The 27890-nt window shown below is 44.1% G+C and overlaps 1 protein-coding gene across 2 annotated transcripts; it reads left to right on the top strand.

Moving 5' to 3' along the window:
• Positions 1-122: 122 nt before the first annotated feature.
• Positions 123-27807, top strand: LOC115175769 (dysbindin). Of its 2 annotated transcripts, none has more exons than XM_029735253.1 (4): positions 123-478; positions 17945-18148; positions 20015-20140; positions 27277-27807. In XM_029735253.1, the coding sequence occupies exons 1-4, from the start codon at positions 433-435 to the stop codon at positions 27483-27485; spliced, it is 585 nt and encodes a 194-aa protein (XP_029591113.1). In that variant the 5' UTR covers positions 123-432; the 3' UTR covers positions 27486-27807. The 2 variants fall into 2 exon arrangements, with proteins under 2 accessions (XP_029591113.1, XP_029591112.1); XM_029735252.1 differs by having other exon boundaries at positions 17945-18196.
• The last annotated feature ends 83 nt before the right edge of the window (positions 27808-27890 follow it).

Genomic DNA, 27890 nt, shown 5'->3' with positions numbered 1-27890 from the left:
GTGATTGGTACATTCCCTGCTCCTAGCCATGTGATTGGTACATTCCCAGCTCCTAGCCATGTGATTGGTACATTCCCAGCTCCTAGCCGTTTGATTGGTCCAGCTCCTAGCCGTGCTGAAGCCTCTCTGTCTCCACAGCCAGACCAGTCAGCCTGCAGGCAGCAGCTCTATACTTTCAGACAGCCAGTGTGTGTCGGGGAGAACATTGCTGCTGTGTTTCTGTGTGAGAGAGATTGCGTGTGTGTAATATTATATGTGCGTGTTTGCGTGTGTGAGTGTATGTGTTAGTGGTTAAAGCAGCCTCTTAGGATGAGAGGCAGAGAGAGACAGACGGTGTTGTGATTGAGAGTTGGCAACATCGCCTCACCCAGTCCTCATCCTGCCCTCCTCTCCTCTCTCTTTCCTCTGGCTCTGATCTACAACACCGCTGGGATGTCTTCTTCTCCAGGATCCATGGACGGCAGCCAGAGGAATAGCTGTAGGTACCCACCATAGATATACATCCAGTATATATGTGTATAATACAGGGCTCTAGTTCTATTTCTATGGTACCAATGCCAGCTTGTCTTGGTTTATTTATTTGTTTAGTTTTTTGTTTGTGTCGTGATGTCTACACGCTAAGGTATCGGGGACTAGCAGATGTTGATCCATACTTGATTATTAGATATTTTTGATATTTATGAGTATGTTTCTTCTCCTTCCTGGTAGACTTTTTTTATCTGGCTTTCTTTTCCAGTTTTCATGGTCACAGTTGTCACGAAAATGTATTTTTTGGGTGGCGGTAGATTTATCTCTAAACGGGTTGGGTTTAGTTTAAAACATGTATGGAATTAATATCAACATTATTTGATGTCAAACGTTTGGAGTGAAGAGGATAAGATGCAAGCCTACAACCACAACTGAACACATACATGTATTATTAATGAATAACACAAAGTCTGGGTGTGAAATTATTGGTGCTGAAGCCTCCAGTCATTGATGGGCGATGTCACTCATTGTGACAGCTCAGTGTGGGCGCACACACACACACACACACGCACACACACACGCACACGCGCACACACACACACACACAGGAGATGACAGAAGCAGAAATGCTCACAGGGATGTAAACAAATTTGTGCACAATATTTGAGAGAAATAAGCTTTTTGTGCGTATGGAACATTTCTTTGATCTTTAATTTCAGCTCATGAAACATGGGACCAACACTTTACATGTTGCGGTTATATTTTTGTTCAGAATGTAATCAAACATATTCTCTGCAGCAGTAATCATTACAATTTTGAAAACTATTGTGCAACACGCTGGGACAATAATGACATTCATAGAATGAAATACATCGTAAAATGCGAAGTATGTCCTGAGACTTTCATGTCCCACGGTCTATTAACAAAGCCACTCATTTTGAGTGCAGAAGAAGATTGGAGGGTTTCCGTGGGATGGTTTGACCGTGTTTAGGAAAGAGATGGGACAGAGTTAAGAAAGGACAGGACAATAGGATAGAACAGGACAGAGTTAGGACAGGACAGAGATAGGACAGGAGAAAGATAGGACAGGACTGAGTTAGGACATAACAGAGATAGGACAGGACAGAGTTAGGACAGAACAGAGATAGGACAGGAGAAAGATAGGACAGGACTGAGTTAGGACAGAACAGAGATAGGACAGGAGAAAGATAGGACAGGACAGAGTTAGGACAGAACAGAGATAGGACAGGACAAAGATAGGACAGGACAGAGTTAGGACAGAACAGAGATAGGACAGGAGAAAGATAGGACAGGACAGAGTTAGGACAGAACAGAGATAGGACAAAAGCAAGATAGGACAGGACAGAGTTAGGACAGAACAGAGATAGGACAGGATAAAGATAGGACAGGACAGAGTTAGGACAGAACAGAGATAGGACAGGAGAAAGATAGGACAGGACAGAGTTAGGACAGAACAGAGATAGGACAGGACAGAGTTAGGACAGAACAGAGATAGGACAGGAGAAAGATAGGACAGGACAGAGTTAGGACAGAACAGAGATAGGACAGGAGAAAGATAGGACAGGACAGAGTTAGGACAGAACATAGCACAAAACAGAACAGGAACAGTTAGTGCTGGTTGTCCATCGGCCTTGAGAACGCTGCAAGAAGAAGGAGGAGGAGGAAGACATCCATCTTGCACAATCTGTTAATTGTCCATAAATGTGTTTAAAATATGAGTTATTTAAGCAATAAGGCCCGAGGAGGTGTGATATATGGCCAATATACCACTGCTAATGGCTGTTTTTATGCATGACGCAACGTGGAGTGCTAGAACACAGTCCTTAGCCGTGGTATGCTGGCCATATATCACAAACCCCCTGAGGTGCCTTATTGCTATTATAAACTGGCTACCAACGTAATTAGAGCAGTAAAAATACATGTTTTGTCATACCCATGGTATACAGGGTGCGACAGGTAGCCTAGTGGTTAGAGCATTGGACCAGTACCTGAAAGATTGCAAGATCAAAGGTAAAAATCTGTGGTTCTACCCCTGAACAAGGCAGTTAACTGCAACGTGGATTTGATAATAAGAATTTGTTCTTAACCTGGGTGCGACTAACTTGCCTAGTTAAATAAAGATAAAAAATGTGGTTTGATGTATTCAGGGCTCAAACCACCCAGTTTATAATATGATTTATACAACAGGTGGGTCTAATCCTGAATGCTGATTGGTTAAGCATTACCACCGGATATATCTATGATGTTAAAATGCCTATTTACTCTGTTCCATCTGACTGCGTAATCCACTGTCTCATCAGCCCAGGTAGGGAAGTTACTAACTTGATCTCCACTATAAAAAGCATCTAGATTTTATCTCACATTTCTTTTAGACTAACATTTAGTTTTCAACAATGGAGATTTGTATAAACCTTGCTGTCTGTCTCTCTGGCATTTGCAACATTGTTTCAATATTCAAATTCGATCTCCAGCTGTCCCATAGTAATGAACGTGTCGGGAGTCGGGACGAGACAGACAGGCAGGCAGGCAGAATGAACATTAGATTGTTTAATGGCAGTGAATGTTTAACGCTCTATCAGAGTGTTGTTAATTTGGCTCTGCCAGCTCTCTCTTTAGGATGTTGAGTGAACCTGACAGCAGTAGAGGGACTCAGTTTGCCCCCAGGTTCCCACTCCTACGCTCTCCTTGTCTGCACAAACCAAAGTAAAATGCAGATAGCCTAGACACTGTGTTCCAATGAGTATTGTAGTGGAAACTCCTCTGTGAATGTGTACGTGTGTGTGTGTGTGTTTGCTTTGCCATAATCAGTATAGCTTCTGTACGTACGCTGGATGCAAATGAAGCTATTCAACAAAGCAAACAAAGACAGAGTAGTGTTGTCATTCTGGCGCCCCCCTCATAGTCATTTATCGGTTCACTTTGTCATGAGCAGCTCACCATCAGTTCCCTTTGTAATGAGGCGCTCAATAAGTGAATTAAATTAATCCTGGGTGACAGACGAGCACAGATGAGGATGCTGCTATCCCTAACCCTAACCCTAGCTTCATATCCACATGCTGGGTTACCCTAACCCTAGCCCTAGTCTCAACTACAACCCTAACCCTAGGTTCATGTCAACATCCCAGTTCAACCCTAAGCCTTGCCTAAACCACAACCCTAACCCGAACACTAGGTTCATGTCCACATCGAATCCCCGAGCTGACAAGGTAAACATCTGTCATTCTGCCCCTGAGCAAGGCAGTTAACCCACTGTTTCCCACAACCGTACCCTAGCTTCATGTCCACATCCTGGTTCAACGTTAACCCTATCCTCAACCACAACCGTACCCCAGCTTCATGTTCACATCCTGGTTCTATATTAACCATATCCTCAACCACAACTGTACCCCAGCTTCATGTTCACATCCTGGTTCAACGTTAACCCTATCCTCAACCACAACCGTACCCCAGCTTCATGTTCACATCCTGGTTCTATATTAACCATATCCTCAACCACAACCGTACCCCAGCTTCATGTTCACATCCTGGTTCAACGTGAACCCTATCCTCAACCACAACCGTACCCCAGCTTCATGTTCACATCCTGGTTCTATATTAACCATATCCTCAACCACAACTGTACCCCAGCTTCATGTTCACATCCTGGTTCAACGTTAACCCTATCCTCAACCACAACCGTACCCCAGCTTCATGTTCACATCCTGGTTCAACGTGAACCCTATCCTCAACCACAACCGTACCCCAGCTTCATGTTCACATCCTGGTTCTATATTAACCATATCCTCAACCACAACTGTACCCCAGCTTCATGTTCACATCCTGGTTCAACGTTAACCCTATCCTCAACCACAACCGTACCCCAGCTTCATGTTCACATCCTGGTTCAACGTGAACCCTATCCTCAACCACAACCGTACCCCAGCTTCATGTTCACATCCTGGTTCAACGTGAACCCTATCCTCAACCACAACCGTACCCCAGCTTCATGTTCACATCCTGGTTCAACATTAACCCTATACTCAACTACAACTGTACCCTAGCTTCATGTCCATATCCTGGTTCAACATTAACCCTATCCTCAACCACATCCAAGATGGCGTAGTAATAGGACATGTGTGTTTGTCCTTGTCTTATCCAGTGTAAATAGCCGGTCTTCTTCATATATCTTAATCTCATTTCTATCTACGAACTAAATACACTTTCCTGCAACCCGCCTCACCCAATGTGGTACGGATCTGCTATTTTTATTCCTTATAACTGGAACTTCCATCAGGAGCTAGCCAGCTAACTAGCTACTAGTCATTGTTAGCCACGGCTAGCAGTCTTCATCTTTTTCTCGGTCACCAGCCAGCCAGCCAGCCTTAGCTCGGACAACACCTGTCTGTCTGCTCAGCGCGATATCAACCCAGAGCATATCGGGCTGCTTCTCTCTACCAATCACCGGAATCCTGCTGCTCTGGATCATTGCACCGGATCATCGCAGCTAGCTAGCTGCAAACGAGTGGCTACTGTTAGCTAACGCCTCCGTCCCGAAGCAAGCACCAGCTAGCCTTGAGCTAGCCTCGAGCTAGGCCCATATACCAGCTAATTCTAGGGCTATTCTAGGGCCTCCTTTGCCAATTGCCCTGGACCCTTTATTGTCAACATGGAGCCCCGCCGATCCATCACGACTGGACTGCCGACGTGATGCCCGATGTGGTCTCAACAGGCCATTCTGTTACGATGTCGCCGAAGAACCATCTACAAAAAATTTAGAAAGCAAAGGCTAGCTTTTTCAAACAGAAATTTGCATCCTGTAGCACAAACTCCAAAAAGTTATGGGACACTGTAAAGTCCATGGAGAATAAGAACACCTCCTCCTGCTGCCCACTGCACTGAGGCTAGGAAACACTGTCACCACCGATAAATCTATGATAATTGAGAATTTATAATAAGCATTTTCTACGGCTGGCCATGCTTTCCACCTGGCTACCCCTACCCCGGTCAACAGCTCTGCAACCACCACAGCAACTTACCCAAGCCAACCCCATTTCTCCTTCACCCAAATCCAGATAGCTGATGTTCTGAAAGAGCTGCAAAATCTGGACCCCTACAAATCAGCTGGGCTAGACAATCTGGACCCTCTCTTTCTAAAATTATCCGCCGCAATTGTTGCAACCCCCTTAACGCCTGTTCAACGTCTCTTTTGTATCGTCTGAGATCCCTAAAGATTGGAAAGCTGCTGCGATCATCCCCCTCTTCAAAGGGGGAGACACTCTAGACCCAAACTGTTACAGACCTATATCTATCCTACCCTGCCTTTCTAAAGTCTTCGAAAGCCAAGTTAACAAACAGATCACTGACCATTTAGAATTCCACCGTACCTTCTCCGCTATGCAATCTGGTTTCCGAGCAGGTCATGGGTGCACCTCAGCCACGCTCAAGGTCCTAAACGATATCATAATTGCCATCGATAAAAGACAATACTGTGCAGCCGTCTTCATCAACTTGGCCAGGGCTTTCGACTCTGTCGATCACAGCATTCTTATCGGTAGACTCAACAGCCTTGGTTTCTCAAATGACTGCCTCGCCTGGTTCACCAACTACTTCTCAGATAGAGTTCAGTGTGTCAAAACAGAGGGCCTGTTGTCCGGGCCTCTGGCAGTCTCTATGGGGGTGCCACAGCGTTCATTTCTCGGGCCAACTCTTTTCTCTGTATACATCAATGATGTCACTCTTGCTGCTGGTGATTCTCTGATCCAAAGAAAAACATTAGATTATGTCAGGAGAGTACCCAGCCAAAAATAATCACACAGCCATTTTCAAAGCAAGCATATATGTCACAAAAACCCAAACCACAGCTAAATGCAGCACTAACCTTTGATGATTTTCATCAGATGACACTCCTAGGACATTATGTTATACAATACATGCATGTTTTGTTCAATCAAGTTCATATTTATATCAAAAAACAGCTTTTTACATTAGCATGTGATGTTCAGAACTAGCATACCCACCGAAAACTTCCGGTGAATTTACTAAATTACTCATCATAAACGTTAACAAAATACATAACAATTATTTTAAGAATTATAGATACAGAACTCCTTTATGCAATCGCTATGTCAGATTTTAAAATAGCTTTTCGGCGAAAGCACATTTTGCAATATTCTGAGTACATAGCTCAGCCATCACAGGCTAGCTATTCAGACACCCGCCAAATTCGGGGCTCACTAAACTCAGAATTACTATTTCAAATATTGGATTACCTTTGCTGTTTTTTGTCAGAATGCACTCCCAGGACTTCTACTTCAACAACAAATGTTGTTTTGGTTCCAAATAATCCATAGTTATATCCAAATACCTCCGTTTTGTTCGTGCATTCAGGTCACTGCGAGCGCATTTCGTGGCAAAAAAATTCAAAATGTTCCATTACCGTACTTAGAAGCATGTCAAACGCTGTTTAAAATACATTTTTATGCTATTTTTCTAGTAAAATAGCGATAATATTCCAACCGAACAACGTTGTATTCATTCAAAGAGGGAAAGAAAACAATGGCGAGGTCTCGTGAACGCGCATCTCCAGTCTCTCTGTCCCCAGGCAGACCACTGACAAACTCTGCTGCTGTCATCTGCCCAGAGACAGGAGACGCATCAATCCGCTTTCTGAAGGCTTTAGAGAGCCAATGGAAGCCTTAGAAAGTGTCATGTAACAGCACAGATGCTGTAATTTCGATAGAGATGCAACAGAAGGACTACAAATTGTCAGACAGGCCACTTCCTGCATGGAATCTTCACAGGTTTTGGCCTGCCATATGAGTTCTGTTATACTCACAGACACCATTCAAACAGTTTTAGAAACTTTAGAGTGTTTTCTATCCACATCTACTAATTATATGCATATTCTAGTTTCTGGGCAAGAGTAGTAACCAGATTAAATCGGGTACGTTTTTTATCCGGCCGTGAAAATACTGCCTCCTATCCACAACAGGTTTTAACTAACCTCCAGACGTGCTTCAATGCCATACAACACTCCTTCCATGGCCTCTAACTGCTCTTAAATGCAAGTAAAACTAAATGCATGCTCTTCAACCGATCGCTGCCCGCACCCGCCCGCCCATCTAGCATCACTACTCAGGATGGTTCTGACTTAGAATATGTGGACAACTACAAATACCTCAGTGTCTGGTTAGATTGTAAACGATCCTTCCAGACTCACATTAAGCATCTCCAATCCAAAATTAAATCTAGAATCGGCTTCCTATTTCGCAACAAAGCATCCTTCATTCATGCTGCTAAACAGGCCCTCGTAAAATGGACTATCCTACTGATCCTTGACTTCGGCGATGTCATTTACAAAATAGCCTCCAACACTCTACTCAGCAAATTGGATGTAGTCCATCACAGTGCCATCCGTTTGGTCACCAAAGCCCCATATACTACCCACCACTGTGACCTGTATGCTCTCGTTTGCTGGCCCTCACTTCATGTTCGTCGGCAAACCCACTGGCTCCAGGTTGTCTATAAGTCTTTGCTAGGTAAAGCCCCGCCTTATCTCAGCTCACTGGTCACCATAGCAGCACCCGCCCATAGCACGTGCTCCAGCAGGTATATTTCACTGGTCGTCCCCAAAGCCAACTCCTCCTTTGGCCGCCTTTCCTTCCAGTTCTCTGCTGACAATGACTAGAACAAATTGCAAAAATCACTGAAGCTGGAGTCTTATATCTCCCTCATTAACTTTAAGCACCAGCTGTCAGAGCAGCTTACTGATCATTGCACCTGTACACAGCCCATCTGTAAATAGCCCACCCAACTATCTCATCCCCATATTGTTTTTCGTTTTTTTTTGCTCCTTTGCATCCCAGTATCTCTACTTGCACATTCATCTTCTGCACATCTATCACTCCAGTGTTAATGCTAAATTGTAATTATTTCACCACTATGGCCTATTTATTGCCTTACCTCCCTAATCTTGCTACATTTGCACACACTGAATATAGACTTTTCTATTGTGTTATTGACTGTACGTTTGTTTATCCCATGCGTAACTGTGTTGTTTGTGTTGCACTGCTTTGATTTATCTTGGCCAGGTCGCAGTTGTAAATGAGAACTTGTTCTCCTTTATTGCTAACTCTCCGCTATTAACAGTGTGTCACGTCCTGACCAGTAAAAGGGGTTGTTTGTTATTGTAGTTTGGTCAGGGCGTGGCAGGGGGTGTTTGTTTTGTGTATTTCGGGGGTTTTGGTGTATGTTCTATATTTTCTATTTCTATGTGTTTATCTGGTTTTTCTATTTCTATGTTGGGGTTTTGGAACGACCTCCAATTAGAGACAGCTGGTTGTCATTGCCTCTAATTGGAGGCCATATTTAAGTGGGTTAGTTTTCTCTTGTGTTTGTGGGTGGTTGTTTCCTGTTTAGTCTGTGCAGCTTACGGGACTGTTTTTGTCGTTTGTTTTGTGTAAGTGTTTTGTTTTTCCTTCAAATAAAGAAGATGTTCAATATACCCTCTGCAGTTTGGTCCACTCCTTACGACGAACGTTACAGAACCACCCACCAAGAAAGGACCAAGCAGCGGAGGAAGGAGCAACAGAGGAGCTATTTGGAGTCGTGGACATGGGAGGAGGTACTAGATGGTAAAGGACCATGGCACCAGGCTGGACCATGGCACCAAGCGTCCGAAGGAGGAGCTGGAGGGAGCTTAGGCAGAAAGACGGAGGTATGAGGCATTATATCCTCCATTTCAGGAGGAGAGGAGGCAGCCCCCCCAAAAAATTGGGGGGGGGGGGGGCACACGGGTAGTTTGGCTGGGCCAGGGGTGAGCCCTAAGCCAACTCCCTGTGCTTATTATGGGGAGCCAGTCCAGGAATCACGCGAGGAGCTTGACGCGAGATTCCGGAGAGAGGTACTGGCGGAAAGGGCACGAAGGGGCACCTGTGTTTATTATGGGGAGCGACGGATCAAGCAAGCGCCATGTTATGCAGAGATACGCACGGTATCGCCAGTGCGCAGCTACAGTCCGGTGCGCTTGGTGAAAGCTCCTCACAGGTATCATGCTAGAGCCAGCATCGAGCCAGGACCAGTGATTCAAGTTGCAAGCATCAGACCGCCGGTGAGGGTTCATGGCCCAGTGTATCCAGTACCTGCTCCTCGCACTAGCCCTGTGGTGCGTGTTGCTGTTCTGGCGCCTCCAAAGCCAGCCCCACGCATCAGCCCTTTAGTGCTCCTGCCCAGTCCAGTACGTCCTGTTCCTGCTCCTCGCACTAGCCCTGAAGTGCGTGTCCATAGTCTGGCGCCTCCAAAGCCAGCGCCACGCACCAGGCCTTTAGTGCGCCTGCCCAGTCCAGTACGTACTGTTCCTGCTCCTCGCACTAGCCCTGAGGTGCGTATCCATAGTCTGGCGCCTCCAAAGCCAGCCCCACGCACCAGGCCTTTAGTGCGCCTGCCCAGTCCTGTACGTCCTGTTCCTGCTCCTCACACTAGCCCTGAGATGTGTGTTAAGAGTCGTCCGCCTCCAAAGCCAGCCCCACGCATCAGGCCTACAGTGCGCAGTCCCCGTCCAGAGCTTCCGGCGACAGTGCCCCGTCCAGAGCTTCTGGCGACATCCCGCAGTCCGGAACCGACAGAGACATCCCACAATCCGGAACCGACAGAGACGGCCCACAGTCCGGAACCGACAGAGACGGCCCACAGTCCAGAGCCTGCAGAGACGGCCCACAGTCTGGAGCCTGCAGAGACGGCCCACAGTCCGGAACCTGCAGAGACGGCCCACAGTCCGGAGCCTGCAGAGACGGCCCACAGTCCGGAGCCTGCAGAGACGGCCCACAGTCCGGAGCCTGCAGAGACGCTCCTCAGCCCTGAGCCTGCAGAGACGCTCCTCAGCCCTGAGCCTGCAGAGACGCTCCTCAGCCCTGAGCCTCCAGAAATGCTCCTCAGCCCTGAGTCTCCAGAGACGCTCCTCAGCCCGAGGTCTCCAGAGACGCTCCTCAGCCCGAGGTCTCCACAGACGCACCTCAGGCCGAGGTCTCCAGAGACGCACCTCAGCCCGAGGTCTCCAGAGACGCACCTCAGCCCGAGGTCTCCAGCGACGCACCTCAGCCCGAGGTCTCCAGCAGTGGTCTACAGCCATGAGCCTTCAACGGGGGTGGGCAGGTTAGAAGGGGGACTAAGGCCGGAGCCTGAGCCACCTCCATAGTTGGAGGATTAGGGAGGGGGGGGGGTGTAGCACGGGAGCCGTCAGTGATGGTGGCCACCCTCCCTTCCCTCCCTTTAAGTTTGGGGTTATATTTTGTGGGGGTTTTTGTGTTTCGGTGCATCCGGGGTCTGCACCTTTGGGGGGGGGTACTGTCACATCCTGACCAGTAAAAGGGGTTGTTTGTTATTGTAGTTTGGTCAGGGCGTGGCAGGGGTGTTTGTTTTGTGTGTTTTGGGTTTTTTAGTGTATGTTCTATATTTTCTATTTCTGTGTTTATCTGGTTTTTCTATTTCTATGTTGGGGTTTTGGAACGATCTCCAATTAGAGGCAGCTGGTTGTCGTTGCCTCTAATTGGAGGCCATATTTAAGTGGGTTAGTTTTCTCTTGTGTTTGTGGGTGGTTGTTTCCTGTTTAGTCTGTGCACCTTACGGGACTGTTTTCGTCATTTGTTTTGTGTAAGTGTTTTGTTTTTCCTTCAAATAAAGAAGATGTTCAATATACCCGCTGCAGTTTAGTCTACTCCTTACGACGAACGTTACCCAGTGTAAGTTATTTTCATGTTGGCCACTGCTTTGTTGGAAATCTGAACACTTCAGAGAAAGATGCCTGCAATCTAAAAATAACATTGCATAAATACACTTTATTTAACCTTTATTTAACCAGGAAGGGCTCATTGAGATTTGAAATATCTTTTTCAAGAGCATCCTGGCCAATATAGGCAGCACCAAGTCATTACACAATTACAGACAGACAACATGAAAAACTACAGGTAATCTAGTAAAAAAACATATAATTCACTAGAGTATAACAAAATCATAAAACATAAAATTGAAAACATTGACAGGTTAGGAAATCAACCTCAAACTCCTTTATCATTGATTTAAAAACACCAATCAGGACAAGATCTTTCAGTTTGAAAGTGTTTTGTAAGGCGTTCCAAGCTGATGGCGCAGAGTACATAAAAGCCCTTTTACCAAATTCAGTTCAGACATTTGGAACAGTTAGCAGGATAAAGTCCTGCGAACGAAGAGAGTACCCACCACATTTCTGAACAATAAAAATGCCCAAATAAAATGGTAGTAAACCCAAAATGGCTTTGTAAATAAAAGTATACCAATGTCTGAGGCTATGATTGACTAGAGAAGGCCAGCCAACCCTGGTATATAAAATGCAGTGGTGTGTAAGGGTTTTGCATTTTAAAATAAATCTCAATGCTCCATGTTAAAGGGTGTCAATTGATCTCAAACACTGAGCGGAAGCATTCATACGTAAAATATCCCCATAGTCTAATATAGGCATAAATGTAGCTGATACTAGCCTCCTGGCTTCAAAAGAAAACATGCCATATTCCTAAAATAACATCCCAACTTCAATTTTTTTGTAAGTTGTTGAATATGCAATTTAAAAGAGAGGGCGTCATCAATTAACATTCCTAGATATTCATATGAGGTTACAACCTCAATCTCATTGCCCTGACAGGTAGTAATAGGTGAAAGGTTCAGAGGTCTATTTCTTGTTTTAGAAAACACCATTAGTTTAGTTTTGTCAGTATTGAGGATAAGCTTCAATTGACACAAGGTATGTTGAACAGTAGAAAAAGCGGTTTTCAAGTTCTGGAAAGCTTGTGAGTGACGAGTCACAACAATAAATAACAGTATCATCAGCATAAAAGTGAAGTTGCGCATTTTTGCACATTTTTGTTATTTATTTCAATAGTGAATAAGAGGGGACCAAGTACAGAACCCTGGGGCAAACCATTACAGACAGACAATTTAACAGACACGAGCCCATCAAATTGAATGCATTGAGTTCTATCAGACAGATCATTAGCAAACTATGCAACTGCATGCTCTGAAAGACCTGTGCTCGACAATCTCTGCCTCAGTATAGCATGATCAACTGTATCAAAAGAAAGTGAGACACAGTGATGTTTTTTTTTCAAGAGCTTCAGTGATATCATTTAAAACCTTCATGGCTGCTGTAATTGTGCACTGCTTGTACGTGTAAGTGGTTCAGCTATAAAATCAGCTGCCAGTTTTAGAAAGCAGGGCTCAAGATGATCAGGACCTGCAGGCTTTCTCTGATCTAAGGATTTCAGGGCTTTATGTACCTCCTGCACTGAGAATGGCAAAAAGCAAAAAGTTTGACCAGCTCTCACTGGTTCATCCACACAGGGATGTACAGAGACAGAGGATACTGAATCAAACAGCATACCAGATGATACAAAGCACTCATTGAAACAATTCAGCATTTCAGTTTTGTCATATACAGCAAGTCCTTCAATACACATGACGGTAATTCATTAACATTACTGTTACCAGACATAAACTTAATAGCCTTCCAAAACTTTCTAGGGTCATTCAGGTTTTCAGTGGTAACAGACATAAAATATTCGGACTTGACCTTCCTGAGAAGAAAATAACACTTGTTTCGTAGTTTCCTAAAAAGAAGCCAATCTGCATCAGAACATGAGTTCCTTGCTTTAGCTCAGGCTAGATTACGTTTGCAGATTACACTGCTACAACTGTCAAGAATGTGTCACGTCCTGACCATATTACAACAAAAAAAAATACAAAAAAAATATGCATGAAATGAAATGTATGTATTCAATACTGTAAGTCACTCTGGATAAGAGCGTCTTCCAAATGACTAAAATGTAAATGTAAATGTAAATTTTCTATGGTAGAGTAGGTCAGGGCGTGACAGGGGGTGTTTTGTGTTTTTCTATGTTTTCTATTTCTATGTTTTAGTTCTAGTTTTTCTATTTCTATGTTGGGGTTGTTTGGGTTGATCTCCAATTGGAGGCAGCTGGTCCTCGTTACCTCTGATTGGAGATCATATTTAAGTAGGGGTTTTTCTTCCTGGGTTTTTGTGGGTTATTATCTTTTGAGTAGTGTTTGTTTCTCTCTGCGTCACGGTTTGTTGTTTTTGTAAATTCAGTTATTTATGTTTTGCAAAGTTTCAAGGATTTAATAAAATGTGGAACTACAACCACGCTGCACTTTGGTCCGATACTTTCGACAGCCGTGACAGAATAACCCACCATAAAAGGACCAAGCAGCGTGGAAAAGAATGGACCTGGGAGGAAGTTCTGGACGGCAAGGGATCCTGGACATGGGAGGAGATCCAGGCTGGATGGGATCGCCTTCCATGAGAACAGGTGGAGAAAGCGAGAGCAGAGCGGCGACGAGAGGAGGCACGATACCAACGGCGAGGCAAGTGCGAGAGGCAGCCCCCAAATTCTTTTGGGAGGGGCACACGGGGAGATTGGCAGAGTCAGGTTGGAGACCTGTGCCAACTTCCCGTGCTTACTGTGGGGTGCGAGTGACCGAGCAAGCACCATGTTATGCTGAGATACGCACTGTGTCGCCAGTGCGCAGCTACAGCCCGGTGCGCTCGGTGCAAGCTCCTCACAGGTGCCGTGCTAGAGTTGGCATTCAGCCAGGAAGGAGTATGCCTGCTCAGCGTTCCTGGTCTCCGGTGCGTCTTCTCGGCCCAGGTTATCCTGCGCCAGCTCTACGCACGGTAACCCCAGTTCGCCAACACAAACCTGTGCGACCTGTCACAACGTCTCGCGCTTGTTGGGCTACGGAGGTTATCCAGCCAGGACGGGTTGTGCCAACCATAAGCTCCAGATCTCCAGTGCGCCTCCACGACCCAGGATACCCTGTGCCTGCTCTGCGCACCTGGCCTCCGGCGACGCTCTCCAGTCCGGAGCCTCCAGCGACGTTCCCGAGTCCAGAACTCCCAGCGACGATCCCTAGTCCGGTGAGACCTATTCCAGCTCCACGAAGGAAGCCTCCAGAGACGTTCCCTAGTCCAGAACTCCCAGAGACGTTCCCTAGTCCAGAACTCCCAGAGACGTTCCCTAGTCCAGAACTCCCAGCGACGTTCCCTAGTCCGGTGAGACCTATTCCAGCTCCACGAAGGAAGCCTCCATAGACGTTCCCTAGTCCAGAACTCCCAGCGACGTTCCCTAGTCCGGTGAGACCTAATCCAGCTCCACGAAGGAAGCCTCCAGAGACGTTCCCTATTCCAGAACTCCCAGAGACGTTCCCTAGTCCAGAACTCCCAGCGACGTTCCCTAGTCCGGTGAGACCTATTCCAGCTCCACGAAGGAAGCCTCCAGTGATGATCTATGGTCCGAAGCCTGTAGAGATGATTCATGGCAAGAAGCCTGTAGGGATGATTCATGGCCCGGAGCCTGTAGGGATAATCCATGGCCCGGAGCCTGTAGAGATGACCCATGGCACGAAGCCTCCAGTGATGATCCATGGCACGGAACCTGTAATGATGATCCATGGCACGGAGCCTGCAGTGAAGATCCATGACACAGAGGCTGCAGTGACGGTCCACAGTCCAGAACCTCCTGAGACGGCCTACAGTCCGGAACCTCCTGAGACGGCCTGCAGCCCGGAACCTCCTGAGACGGCCTGCAGCCCGGAACCTCCTGAGACGGCCTGCAGCCCGGAACCTCCTGAGACGGCCTGCAGCCCGGAACCTCCAGCGGCGGCCTGCAGCCCAGAACCTCCAGCAATGATCTACAGTCCGGTTTCTCCGACGATGATCCACGGTCCGGTGGTACTAGAGCGGAGGGATCAGCGGGTGGAGCAGGGATTACACCCCGAACCGGAGCCGCCTCCTCTGCTGGAGGTTAAGGTTATGTGGACTGCATTTGAGTCGCCATAGACAATTATCACCCTCCCTACCCTCCCTTTTGTTTTTGTTTATGTTTGTTTGGGTAGCATTCGGAGTCTGTACCTTTGGGGGGGGGGGGGGTACTGTCACATCCTGACCATAGTAAGAGGTTATTTTCTATGGTAGAGTAGGTCAGGGTGTGACAGGGGGTGTTTTGCGTTTTTCTATGTTTTCTATCTCTATGTTCTAGTTTTTCGATTTCTATGTTGGGGTTGTTTGGGTTGATCTCCAATTGGAGGCAGCTGGTCCTCGTTACCTCTGATTGGAGATCATATTTAAGTAGGGGTTTTTCTTCCTGGGTTTTTGTGGGTTATTATCTTTGAGTAGTGTTTGTTTCTCTCTGCGTCACGGTTTGTTGTTTTTGTAAATTCAGTTATTTATTTTTTGCAAAGTTTCATGGATTTAATAAAATGTGGAACTACAACCACGCTGCACTTTGGTCCGATCCTTTCGACAGCCGTGACAGAATGTGACGTTTGTCAGGCTTGTAGTTTTTTGCTTTGAGTGGAAATCTGCCTTTTATATGTATGAGGATGCCTTGGATCATGCTGAATAGTTATATATTTTTAATCTAATAATAGACAATCATTTGAGCTGATGCGTTTCAGAAGAATAGAGGAGGGAAACTGTCAGCATTGTCCTGTATTGTGAATAATGTGTCCTCGTAAATTATGTTTATTGCTCTGTTATGGGATGTGCTTGCATTAGCCTTCTTTCCACTAGTGATCTAGACAAGGCAGTTCGACTGTGTAGTCGCAACATTCTAAATGCAGCGCTGCAATCAGATAATGATGTCCAGTTAAAGAGGGGCCCAACCAAAACCCTCTCACAGAATGTTAATAGACTTTTACTGCTTACATGCTTCACCGGTGGACCTTGGTCATCCATTCTTATTACAACCCATTAAGAGTTATTATGCAGTAATAGTAGTACATACACATATCTTTATTGGTTAGGGTGGAATATGTTTGGAGGTAATACTAATGTCTATAAATACAGATTTTTCCATCAGTCAACATACAAATATCTTATTTGACAGTATATACGGTGACTAACATGATTCGATTATCTTGGCACAGTACATATGACTCATTTCATATTTATAAAATGCTTGCAGTTTTATTATGTCAAGATGAGTGGAGACACAATCTACAAGGGCAGAATATCTTTATTTCTCAGGGTTAATTCGGAGCCAACCAACCACAGTAATGAATCACAGTGGAGTCCCTTAGGAAACTCCCTACCTTTAATTAATCCTCAAACATAACACGACCCACACATGTATGCACTTTATAAAGACACACGCACAAACACACATAAAAAAATCACAGACACTCAAAAACTGTACGCACGCACGCACACACACACACACACACTTCTGAAAAGAGTGGAAGGAACACAACAGACTCTGCAGCACACATACAACGAGAAAGAGTGGAAAGGCAAGAGAGTGATGGAGAAAAAGAGGGGTAGCTAAAGAAAGAAAGGGGGAGAGACTGGGGATAGCTGCTGATAATGGGGACGTCAACTGCACCCTCTCTCTTTCTCCCTCTTTCGTTTCTTATATAACGCTCTTTCCCTGTCTGGGAGAAACAGTCAGCTGAAGTGACACTGTGTCATCTAAACCTCCACGCTCTGTCATCGTCCAGACAGACAGAGATGGTTAGTTGCTGCTCTGTCATCGTCCAGACAGACAGAGATGGTTAGTTGCTGCTCTGTCATCGTCCAGACAGACAGAGATGGTCAGTTGCTGCTCTGTCATCGTCCAGACAGACAGAGATGGTTAGTTGCTGCTCTGTCATCGCCCAGAGAGACAGAGATGGTCAGTTGCTGCTCTGTCATCGCCCAGACAGGCAGAGATGGTCAGTTGCTGCTCTGTCATCGCCCAGACAGACAGAGATGGTCAGTTGCTGCTCTGTCATCGCCCAGACAGACAGAGATGGTCAGTTGTTGCTCTGTCATCGCCCAGACAGACAGAGATGGTCAGTTGTTGCTCTGTCATCGCCCAGACAGACAGAGATGGTCAGTTGCTACCCAAAGGCCCAAGCTCTAGGGCAACTGACATCAAACTAGTGTATATGGGATGCTGTACACAGACATGTAATCCCCGCTAGTAACCATTCATTGTAATTTGAGTTTAAGTGCAGTCAAAACGTGATTTTCTTTGTTTTATATATATTTCCACGTTATGAGGTTGGAATAATACTGTGAAATTGTGAAATTTATTTTAGTGTAAGAGCTGTTTGAAAAGACCGCCTAAAATTTCATCCTGTTTTGGTGGGATGGAGTTCTGGCCTGCCTGGTGACTAGACCAATAAGAAAGAGAGTTCCTAACCTTTCTGCCAATAACAGCTAGTTTTCAGTTTTCCTCTTCCCACTCAGACCAGTCCCAGAAAGTCCTAGCAAAATTCTTCCTTTAGAAACTGCTTGTTGCTAAGAAGCTATTTTTGTTTCTTTTTGACCATTTTAATTTAAAACAAATACAGTAAGATACTTAATTTTTACTCAGAAATGATTTACTATTAACATAAAAACGCCTGCAATGGACCTTTAAATGAAAAATGTAAATATCTCGGCCCTGTGTAGCAGAGAAGGTGCCACCCCAGGTGAAGGAGGCGGAGCCTGCCCAGGAGAAGCCAAAGGAGATGGAGCCTGGCCAGTTTAAGCTAAAGGAGGCAGAGCTTGCCCAGATGAAGATGAAGGAGAGGCAGAAGTTCTTTGAAGAGGCATTCCAGCAAGACATAGATCAGTACCTGTCCACCGGCTACCTGCAGATCAGTGAGAGGAGAGGTGAGAGGCCCACATTGACCCTAACGCCTTGTCATCTTCAATGGAGAAGTATGGTCCCAGTGACAGATGGGTTGTGTGTGTGTACTGGCGCATTTCCAATGAGGATTTACCCCAGTGTTTTACACAAAAGGCTCAGACATTATTCTTTAAAAGAAAAATGTATCTAAGCGAGCCGGCACCTGTGTCTTACTGGGCCATGGCTCCAGCGGACCTGCAGACCTGCACCTTCTCACAAAGCAACATATTTGAATGATGCAAAGGTTGTTTATTGTACGTACCAGAAGTCTTTAGTATCACACTCCTGATGGAAACACAATGACAGCTCACATTAACATAAAACACTGGCGACCCACTGGTGTGGGGGTAAGTCTCATTGGAAAAGCACCCTTTGTGTGTGTATGTGTGCATGGGTGCGTGTGTGTGGGGCTGGGTAATAACAGTTCAAATCAAATCAAACTTTATTTGTCACAATACAACAGGTGCCGAATACAACAGGTGTAGACCTAACCGTGAAATGCTTACTTACAAGCCCTTAACCAATAGTGCAGTTCAAGAAAGAGTTAAGAAAATATTTACCAAATACGTTAAAGTAAAAATTATTAAAAAGTAACACAATAAAATAACAATAACGAAGCTTTATACTGGGGCTACCGGTACCGAGTCAATGTGTGAGGGTACAGGTTAGTCAAGGTAATTTGTACAGGTGTCAGAAGGTGGGTGTAGCTGGTGCATGAAGTCAGGTGAAGGAGAGCAGAATGAGTGAGCAACGTACTTTACTCAAAATAAAGGCACAAGGTAACAATACACTTGACCAACAAATAAACGGTAATCAATTACGTACGGGTGAAAACAGCACCCATCGAAAACCAGCCATAACGTACCGAATGAACATAGAAACAATCACGCACAAAAACATGGGGGAAACAGAGGGTTAAATACATGAACATGTAATTGGGGAATGAAACCAGGTGTGTAGAAAACAAAGACAAAACATGGAAAATGAAAGGTGGATCGGCGATGGCTCGAGGACCGGTGACGTCGACCGCCAAACGCCGCCCGAACAAGGAGAGGGACCGACTTCGGCGGAAGCCGTGACAACATGTACAGTAGGTAGGGCTGAAGTGACTATACATACATAATAAACAGTGAGTAGCAGCAGTGTAATAATAAATGGAAGGGGGTGTCAATGTAAATAGTCTGGGTGGCCATTTGATTAATTGTTCAGCAGTTTTATGGCTTGGGGGCAGAAGCTGTTAAGGAGCCTTTTGGACCTAGACTTGAAGCTCCGGTACCACTTGGCGGAAGCAGAGAGAACAGTATATGACTTGGGTGACAATTTGACAGTTCCCTCTCTCTCTTTACTCTGCACACCCTGCTGCCCTGCCCTGCCCTGCTCTCCTCGTATCCTTGAGGTACGCCGTCTCAGCTGTCAATCATACCTCATAGTGCACTGTGTGTTTGTGACGCATGCAACACGTGATCTTAACACCGGTATTACAACAGATACTGTTCCTGCAAGGTGATGAATCCAGGACATGTATAGAACCAGGATAGAACCCTACAGACACCAGCCTGGAATCATTTCAGACAGGATAGAAACCTATACTCCAGCCTGGAATCAATTTAGACAGGATAGGACCCTGCCGACTAGCTAGCTAGCATGCAAGATATTGTTGTGGATTCCAAGATTACCCAGTTTTAGCCAAGAGCAGTTCGATGGTTTTGCCAAGGTTATTTCTTCCTTAGTGTGTTTGAGAGTTTTAAAACATAAAAAGGCTCTTCCTGGACTCAGCCCCTTGCCGTTGCATTCTTGGTTTTGTATGCGTTGGTGACTAACATCTGTGTCTTGCTGCTCAGGGCCAATAGGAAGCTTTTCGTCCATGGAGGTGAACGTGGACATGCTGGAGCAGATGGACCTGTCCGACCATGAGAGTCTTGACGTCTTCCTCCTCTCTGGGGGAGACGACAACAACGCTGCCTCCCCCATGCTAGGTATGACACACAGACCCAGACACACACTCAAACAGACATGCAGTCGGACCATCAAATAATTCGGATATACATTACTCTTACACAATTTCCACCTGGGCGAGGATATTGTACATTTAATCAAAACCTATTGGATGACAACTTGTTTATAACTAGGACAGAATGATTTTAAAGATAATTTTCCCGACATAATATAGGTACAGCAGATACCCTTATTGTATGGGACACTTTTAAATGTGCCTTTAGGGGCCATGCAATCCAAATCAAATCAAATGTTATTGGTCACATACACATGGTTAGCAGATGTTAATGCGAGTGTAGCGAAATGCTTGTGCTTCTAGTTCCAACAGTGCAGTAATATCTAACAAGTAATTTAATAATTCCACAACTACCTTATACACACATGTAAAGGGATGGAATAATAATATGTACATATAAATATATATATAAAATACAGTATATACATATGAGATGACTAATGTAAGATATGTAAACATTATTAAAGTGGCATTAAAGTGACTAGTGATCCATTTATTAAAGTGGCCAATGATTTGAGTCTGTATGTAGGCAGCAGCCTCAGTGTTAGGGATGCTTTTTAACAGTCTGATGGTCTTGAGATAGAAGCAGTTTTTCAGTCTCTCGGTCCCAGCTTTGCTGCACCTGTACTGACCTCGCCTTCTGGGTGGTACAGGGGTGAACAGGAAGTGGCTCGGGTGGTTCTTGATATTTTTGGCCTTCCTGTGACATTGGGTGCTGTAGGTGTCCTGGAGGGCAGGTAGTTTGCCCCCGGTGATGCGTTGTGCAGACCACACCACCCTCTGGAGAGCCTTGCAGTTGATGGCGGTGTAGTTGCCATTCCAGGTGGTAATACAGCCCGACAGGATGCTATCAATTGTGCATCTGTAAAAGTTTGTGAGGATTTTAGGTGACAAGACAAATTTCTTCAGCCTCCTGAGGTTGAAGAGGCGCCATGGTGGACCATTTCAGTTTGTCCGTGATGTGTACGCAGAGGAAGTTAAACCTTTCCACCTTCTCCACTGCTGTCCCGTCGATGTGGATAGGGGGGTGCTCCCTCTGCTGTTTCCTGAAGTCCACGATCATCTCCTTTGTTATGTTGACGTTGAGTGAGAGGTTGTTTTCCTGACACCACACTCTGAGTGCCCTCACCTCCTCCCTGAAGGCTGTCTCGTCATTGTTGGTAATCAAGCTCACTACTGTTGTGTCGTCTGCAAACTTGATGATTGAGTTGGAGGCGTGCATGGCCATGCAGTCATGGGTGAACAGGGAGTACAGGAGGGGGCTGAGCACGCACCCTTGTGGGGCCCCAGTGTTGAGGATCAGCGAAGTGGAGATGTTGTTTCCTACCTTCACCACCTGGGGACGGCCTTTCAGAAGGTCCAGGACCCAATTGCACAGGGCGGGGTTGAGACCCAGAGCCTTAATTTTAATGATGAGCTTGGAGGGTACTATGGTGTTGAATGCTGAGCTGTAGTCAATGAACAGCATTCTTACATACGTAGGTATTCCTCTTGTCCAGATGGGATATGGCAGTGTGCAGTGTGATGGTGATTGCATCATCTGTGGACCTGTTGGGATAGTATGCAAACTCAAGTGGGTCTAGCATGGCAGGTAAGGTGGAGGTGATATGATCCTTGACTAGTCTCTCAAAACACTTTATGATGACAGAAGTGAGCGCTACGGGGCGATAGTCATTTAGTAGTTCAGTTATCTTTGCCTTATTTGGTACAGGAACAATGGTGGCCATCTTAAAGCATGTGGGGACAGCAGACTGGGATACTCATCTTTTAAATTTAGGTCAAAATAATTCATATTTTCCCCCCAACACTGTCCTAGCAGAGAGGCCACCACCCCCCACCTAGAAGCAAGACACTTAAACACTTTGAGGACAGCAGCTCACAGGCCACATAAGGGCCAGAGTAGGAGCTAAGACACTGAACAGACCAAAACCCTGAGAGGATGGGATCTAAGACAGAGAAAAGACTGAAACCCTGAGAGGATGGGAGCTAAGACACTGAACGGACCAAAACTCTGAGCGGAATATATGTTATGCACTGGATGCATGGAGGAAGAGATACATAATTTATGTTTCCTGTATTTTCATCCTTTTCTGTAAAGAAATAACTCCATGTTGAACATTGTGTGGTTACAGTATTATTCCCCCATAATCTTGACTTGGTAATAAATATTTCACCCTGAAATTAGTCACCCATGATTCACCAAACAATATTTTGAAAGAGGAAGCAAATTCTTTAAGCATATGTTTTCATTTCAGTCTTCTCCATCTCCACTAACCGAAGATAATTGTAAGGATTTAAAAAAAATAATAATGTAAAATGAAAAGCTGTACAGAAAGATGAATGTGAATGGCAAATTACAGAAGAGGAACTTCTTGATGCAATTAAAGCCTTTAAGTCCAGGAAAACTCCAGGGCTGGATGGCATACCAGTTGAGGTATACCAAACCTTTCTAGATGTACTCAGAGGACAGTTATTAGCATGTTCTAACCACTCCTATAAAAATTGTAGATTATCAGATACTCATTATTACTGAAACAGGACCCAAGTGATAAATATAAAATTCAGTCCATTAAAAAAATTGAAAGCTCCTTACACATCAGTGTTGTGATACACATTTTTTTTCAAAATGCATAGCACATAGAATTAAAAAGGTAATGTCAGATATTATTCATCCTAATCAGACAGGGTTTTTACATGGACGATATATTGGAGATAATACCATGTAAGACAAGTACTGGAAACAATAAAACACTATGAAAAATCTGGGAAACCAGGCCTGGTATTCATAGCTGACTTTGAAAAGGATTTTAATAAAGTATGACTGGAATTGATATATAAATGCCTGGAATATATACATTTTGGAGAATCTTGTTTACAATAGGTTAAAGTTATTTATAGTAACCCTAGGTGTGAAATAGTAAATAATGGCTACTTCTCAGAAAGTATTAAACTGTCAAGGGAGTAAAACAAGGTTGTCCACCATCGGAATATCTATTTATTATGGTCATCGAAATGTTAGTTATTAAAATCAGATCCAACAATATTATCAAGGGACTAGAAATCCAGGGCTTAAAAACGAAGGTGTCATTGTACACTGATGATTCATGTTTTCTTTTAAATCCACAATTTGGATCCCTCCACAGCCTCATATAAGATCTAGATTACAACCAACGTGTGCTATATTACATATTGTATAACTAAAAAAGACAACTTTTACATTACCGTGTAGTTTATCAATACAATGGTCTGACTTGGAAGTGGACATACTCAGTATTCATATCCCGAAAGAAAGAATGGATCTTACTACAATATATTTTGTATTGAAAGTTAGCAAAAATAGGTAAGATCGTGCTACCATGGAAAGGAAAATACCTTTCTATTTGTCTATTTGTGGAAAAATCACCCTGATTAACTCTTTAGTCATATCCCAGTTTACCTATTTGCTTAAGGCCTAGCCTACACCTAGCAACTTGTTTTTTAAAATTATATGAGCAAAAAATATTCAATTTTATTTGGAACGGCAAGCCAGACAAAATTAAACGGGCCTATTTATATAATGGATATGAATTTGGAGGACAAAAATTATTAAAAATGAAAGCATTAGACTTCTCACTAAAGGCTTCAGTCATACAAAAGTTACACTTAAATCCAACTGGTTCTCTAGCAGATTAGTAAAAATGGCCTTATTTAAGAATAGCCTTTTTCCCTTTTTTCAGATTACAACCTCTCACTTTTGGTTATTTGAAAATGAAACAATCTCTAAAATATCACTATAAAGTTGGTTCCAATGTCAGTTTAATCCACCAGAAAAGACAGAACAAATATTACAACAAATATTAAAGTTAAACTCAAATATAGTAATTGATCCAAAAACAATTTTTGCAGGATTCTTTATAAAAAAATTGTATAATCTTTGTAAGTGATATAATAAATAGGATATGTCACACATGCAGCTAACAAAAATATATGGAAATGTATTACAACCAACTAATTGCCTCATTACTGCAAAAATGGAAGAGGCAACTGGAAGGGGGAGAAAGTAAGGAATTTGTCTGTTGGCCCTGCATTAAAGACCAAAATTGGTTAAAAAAACTGTGATAAATAAAAAAGTATACCAGTTTCATTTGAGGACCAACAAATGGACAGCTGTGCCATATAGATAGCAAAATCTTTGGGAAGAGATTTTCGATTTACCGATTCCATGGCACATGGTTTATGAACTGATACACAAAATGATACTGGATTTAAAACTTTGAGATTTTGAATTTAAATTATTATACAAAATTGTTGCAACCAATAGAATGTTATACATATGGGGGATACAACCATCCCAGCTCTGCAGATTTGGCAGGGAAGAGACAGTTGAAAAATATAAGGCAAATATAAATCAAAACTGGATCGTCTTCAGAGAAAGATGGGAGGGGTTGAGGGCAACTGAAGGGTGGGACTAAAAACAAACAAAAGAAAGCTATTGTAAAATATACTGTGTCTGTAAAATGTACATAGTATGTATAAGCTGGAAGTAGAAGCCTAAGTGTTGTTGTCCATTAGTTTATTCCAATTAGGGGAAGGGTGGTAATGTTAGGGGAAAATAATAAAGGAAAATATAATTAAAAAATATATATTTTATATACACTACCGGCAAAAAGTTTTAGAACACCTACTCATTCAAGGGGTTGTCTTTATTCTTACTATGTTCTACATTGTAGAATAATAGTGAAGACATCAAAACTATGAAATAACACATATGGAATGATGTAGTAACCAAAACAGTGTTAAACAAATCAAAATATGTTTTAGATTTTAGATTCTTCAAAGTAGCCACCCTTTCTTTGATGACAGCTTTGACCACTCTTGGCATTCTCTCAACCAGCTTCACCTGGAATGTTTTTCCAACAGTCTTGAAGGAGTTCCCACATATGCTGAGCACTTGTTGGCTGCTTTTCCTTCACTCCGCGGTCCGACTCATCCCACACCATCTCAATTTGGTTGAGGTCGGGGGATTGTGGAGGCCAGGTCATCTGATGCAGCACTCCATCACTCTCCTTCTTGGTAAAATAGCCCTTACACAGCCTGGAGTTGTGTTTTGGGTCATTGTCCTGTTGAAAAACAAATGATAGTCCCACTAAACCCAAACCAGATGGGATGGCGTATCGCTGCAGAATGCTGTGGTAGCCATGCTGGTTAAGTGTGCCTTGAATTCTAAATAAATCACAGACAATGTCACCAGCAAACCACCATCATACTTCCTACTCCTCCATGCTTCACGGTGGGAACCACATATGCAGAGATAATCCGTTCACCTACTCTGTGTCTCACAAAGGCACGGTGGTTGGAACCAAAAATCTCAAATTTGGACTCATCAGAGCAAAGGACAGATTTCCAATGTCCATTGCTCGTGTTTCTTGGTCCAAGCAAGTCTCTTCTTATTATTGGTGTCCTTTAGTAGCTGTTTCTTTGCAGCAATTCGACCATGAAGGCCTGATTCACACTGTCTCCTCTGAACAGTTTATGTTGAGATGTGTCTATTACTTGAACTCTGTGAAGCATTTATTTGGGTGCAGTTAATTGCCGATTTTTGAGGCTAGTAACTCTAATAAACTCATCCTCTGCAGCAGAGGTAACTCTGGGTCTTCCTTTCCTGTGGCGGTCCTCATGAGAGCCAGTTTCATCATAGCGCTTGATGGTTTTTGCGACTGCACTTGAAGAAACTTTCAAAGGTCTTCAAATTCTCCGGATTGACTGACCTTTATGTCTTAAAGTAATGATGGACTGCCATTTCTCTTTGCTTATTTTAACTGTTCTTGCCATAATATGGACTTGGTCTTTTACCAAATAAGGCTGTCTTCTGTGTACCAACCCTACCTTGTCACAACACAACTGATTAGCTTGAAAGCATTAAGAATGAAAGAAATTCCACAAATTAACTTTTAACAGGGCACAACTGTTAATTGAAATGCATTCCAGGTGACTACCTCAAATCAAATCAAATTTTATTTGTCACGTGCGCCGAATGAAATGCTGACTTACAGGGTCTAACCAATAGTGCAAAAATGGTATTAGGTGAACAATAGGTAAGTAAAGAAATAAAAACAACAGTAAAAAGACAGTGAAAAACAGTAGCGAGGCTATATACAGACACCGGTTAGTCAGGCTGATTGAGGTAGTATGTACATGTAGATATGGTTAAAGTGACTATGCATATATGATGAACAGAGAGTAGCAGTAGCGTAAAGAGGGGTTGGCGGGTGGTGGGACACAATGCAGATAGCCCGGTTAGCCAATGTGCGAGAGCACTGGTTGGTTGGGCCAATTGAGGTAGTATGGACATGAATGTATAGTTAAAGTGACTGTGCATATATGATGAACAGAGAGTAGCAGCAGCGTAAAAGAGGGTTTGGGTGCGTGGGGGGGGCACACAATGCAAATAGTCTAGGTAGCCACCTGTTCAGGGGTCTTATGGCTTGGGGGTAAAAACTGTTGAGAAGACTTTTTGTCCTAGACTTGGCACTCCGGTACCGCTTGCCAAACGGTAGTAGAGAGAACAGTCTATGACTGGGGTGGCTGGGGTCTTTGACCATTTTTAGGGCCTTCCTCTGACACCGCCTGGTGTAGAGGTCCTGGATGGCAGGCAGCTTAGCCCCAGTGATGTACTGGGCCATACGCACTACCCTCTGTAGTGCCCTGCGGTCGGAGGCTCATGAAGCTGGTTTGAGCGAATGCCAAGCGTGAACAAAGCTGTCATCAAGACAAAGGGTGGCTACTTTGAAGAATCTCAAATATATTTTGATTTGTTTAACACTTTTTTGTTTACATGATTCCATGTGTTATTTCATAGTTTTGATGTCTTCACTACTATTCTACAATGTAGAAAATAGTAAAAATAAAGAAAAACCCTTGAATGACTAAGTGTCCAAACTTTTGACTGGTACTGTATAATGGGGATTGGAAATGATGCAGACAATTACATTGATGGAAGCCACAACCAATCAACAACCAATTGTTTTACATGTTTTATAACAGACATGCACAGTAAACAGCAACTTCATACTTTGATTCACTGGCACTGCATAAAACGTCTCTCCTCCGTACGTCTCTCAGGTCCAGACGTTGACTCGTTAACCACAGAGATCACCCTGCAGGTTCCCACCCAGGCTGAGCTAGGAAACAAGCTGTCCTCCCTCTCCTCCACATGCACTGACAGCCAGGACACTGAGGCTGGGGACGATGACGAAGAGGATGAAGGGGGCAGGGAGAACAGCAGCCACAGTCCTGTTGGGGTGCAGAGGTCCCCCCCAACACTGTCCTAGCAGAGGCCACCACCCCCCACCTAGAAGCAAGACACTTAAACACTTTGAGGACAGCAGCTCACAGGCCACATAAGGGCCAGAGTAGGAGCTAAGACACTGAACAGACCAAAACCCTGAGAGGATGGGAGCTAAGACACTGAACGGACCAAAACTCTGAGCAGAATATATCCTATGCACTGGATGCATGGAGGAAGAGATGCGTAATTTATGTTTACTGTATTTTCATCCTTTTTGTAAAGAAATAACTCCATGTTGAACATTGTGGTTACAGTATTATTCCCCCATAATCTTGACTTGGTAATAAATATTTCACCACCCTGTACTACCATTTCTCATACTGATACCTTAATGTTATTTCAGAATGAAATGAAACTGGAATAGAATGACCCTGTTTCATAGTTTCCC

The sequence above is a fragment of the Salmo trutta genome, chromosome 36, assembly GCF_901001165.1.
Source record: "Salmo trutta chromosome 36, fSalTru1.1, whole genome shotgun sequence".
In the NCBI taxonomy this organism is placed as follows: Eukaryota; Metazoa; Chordata; class Actinopteri; order Salmoniformes; family Salmonidae; genus Salmo; species Salmo trutta.
The sequence above is the reverse complement of the archived record's forward strand: the minus strand, read 5'-3'. Positions and strand labels throughout refer to the sequence as shown.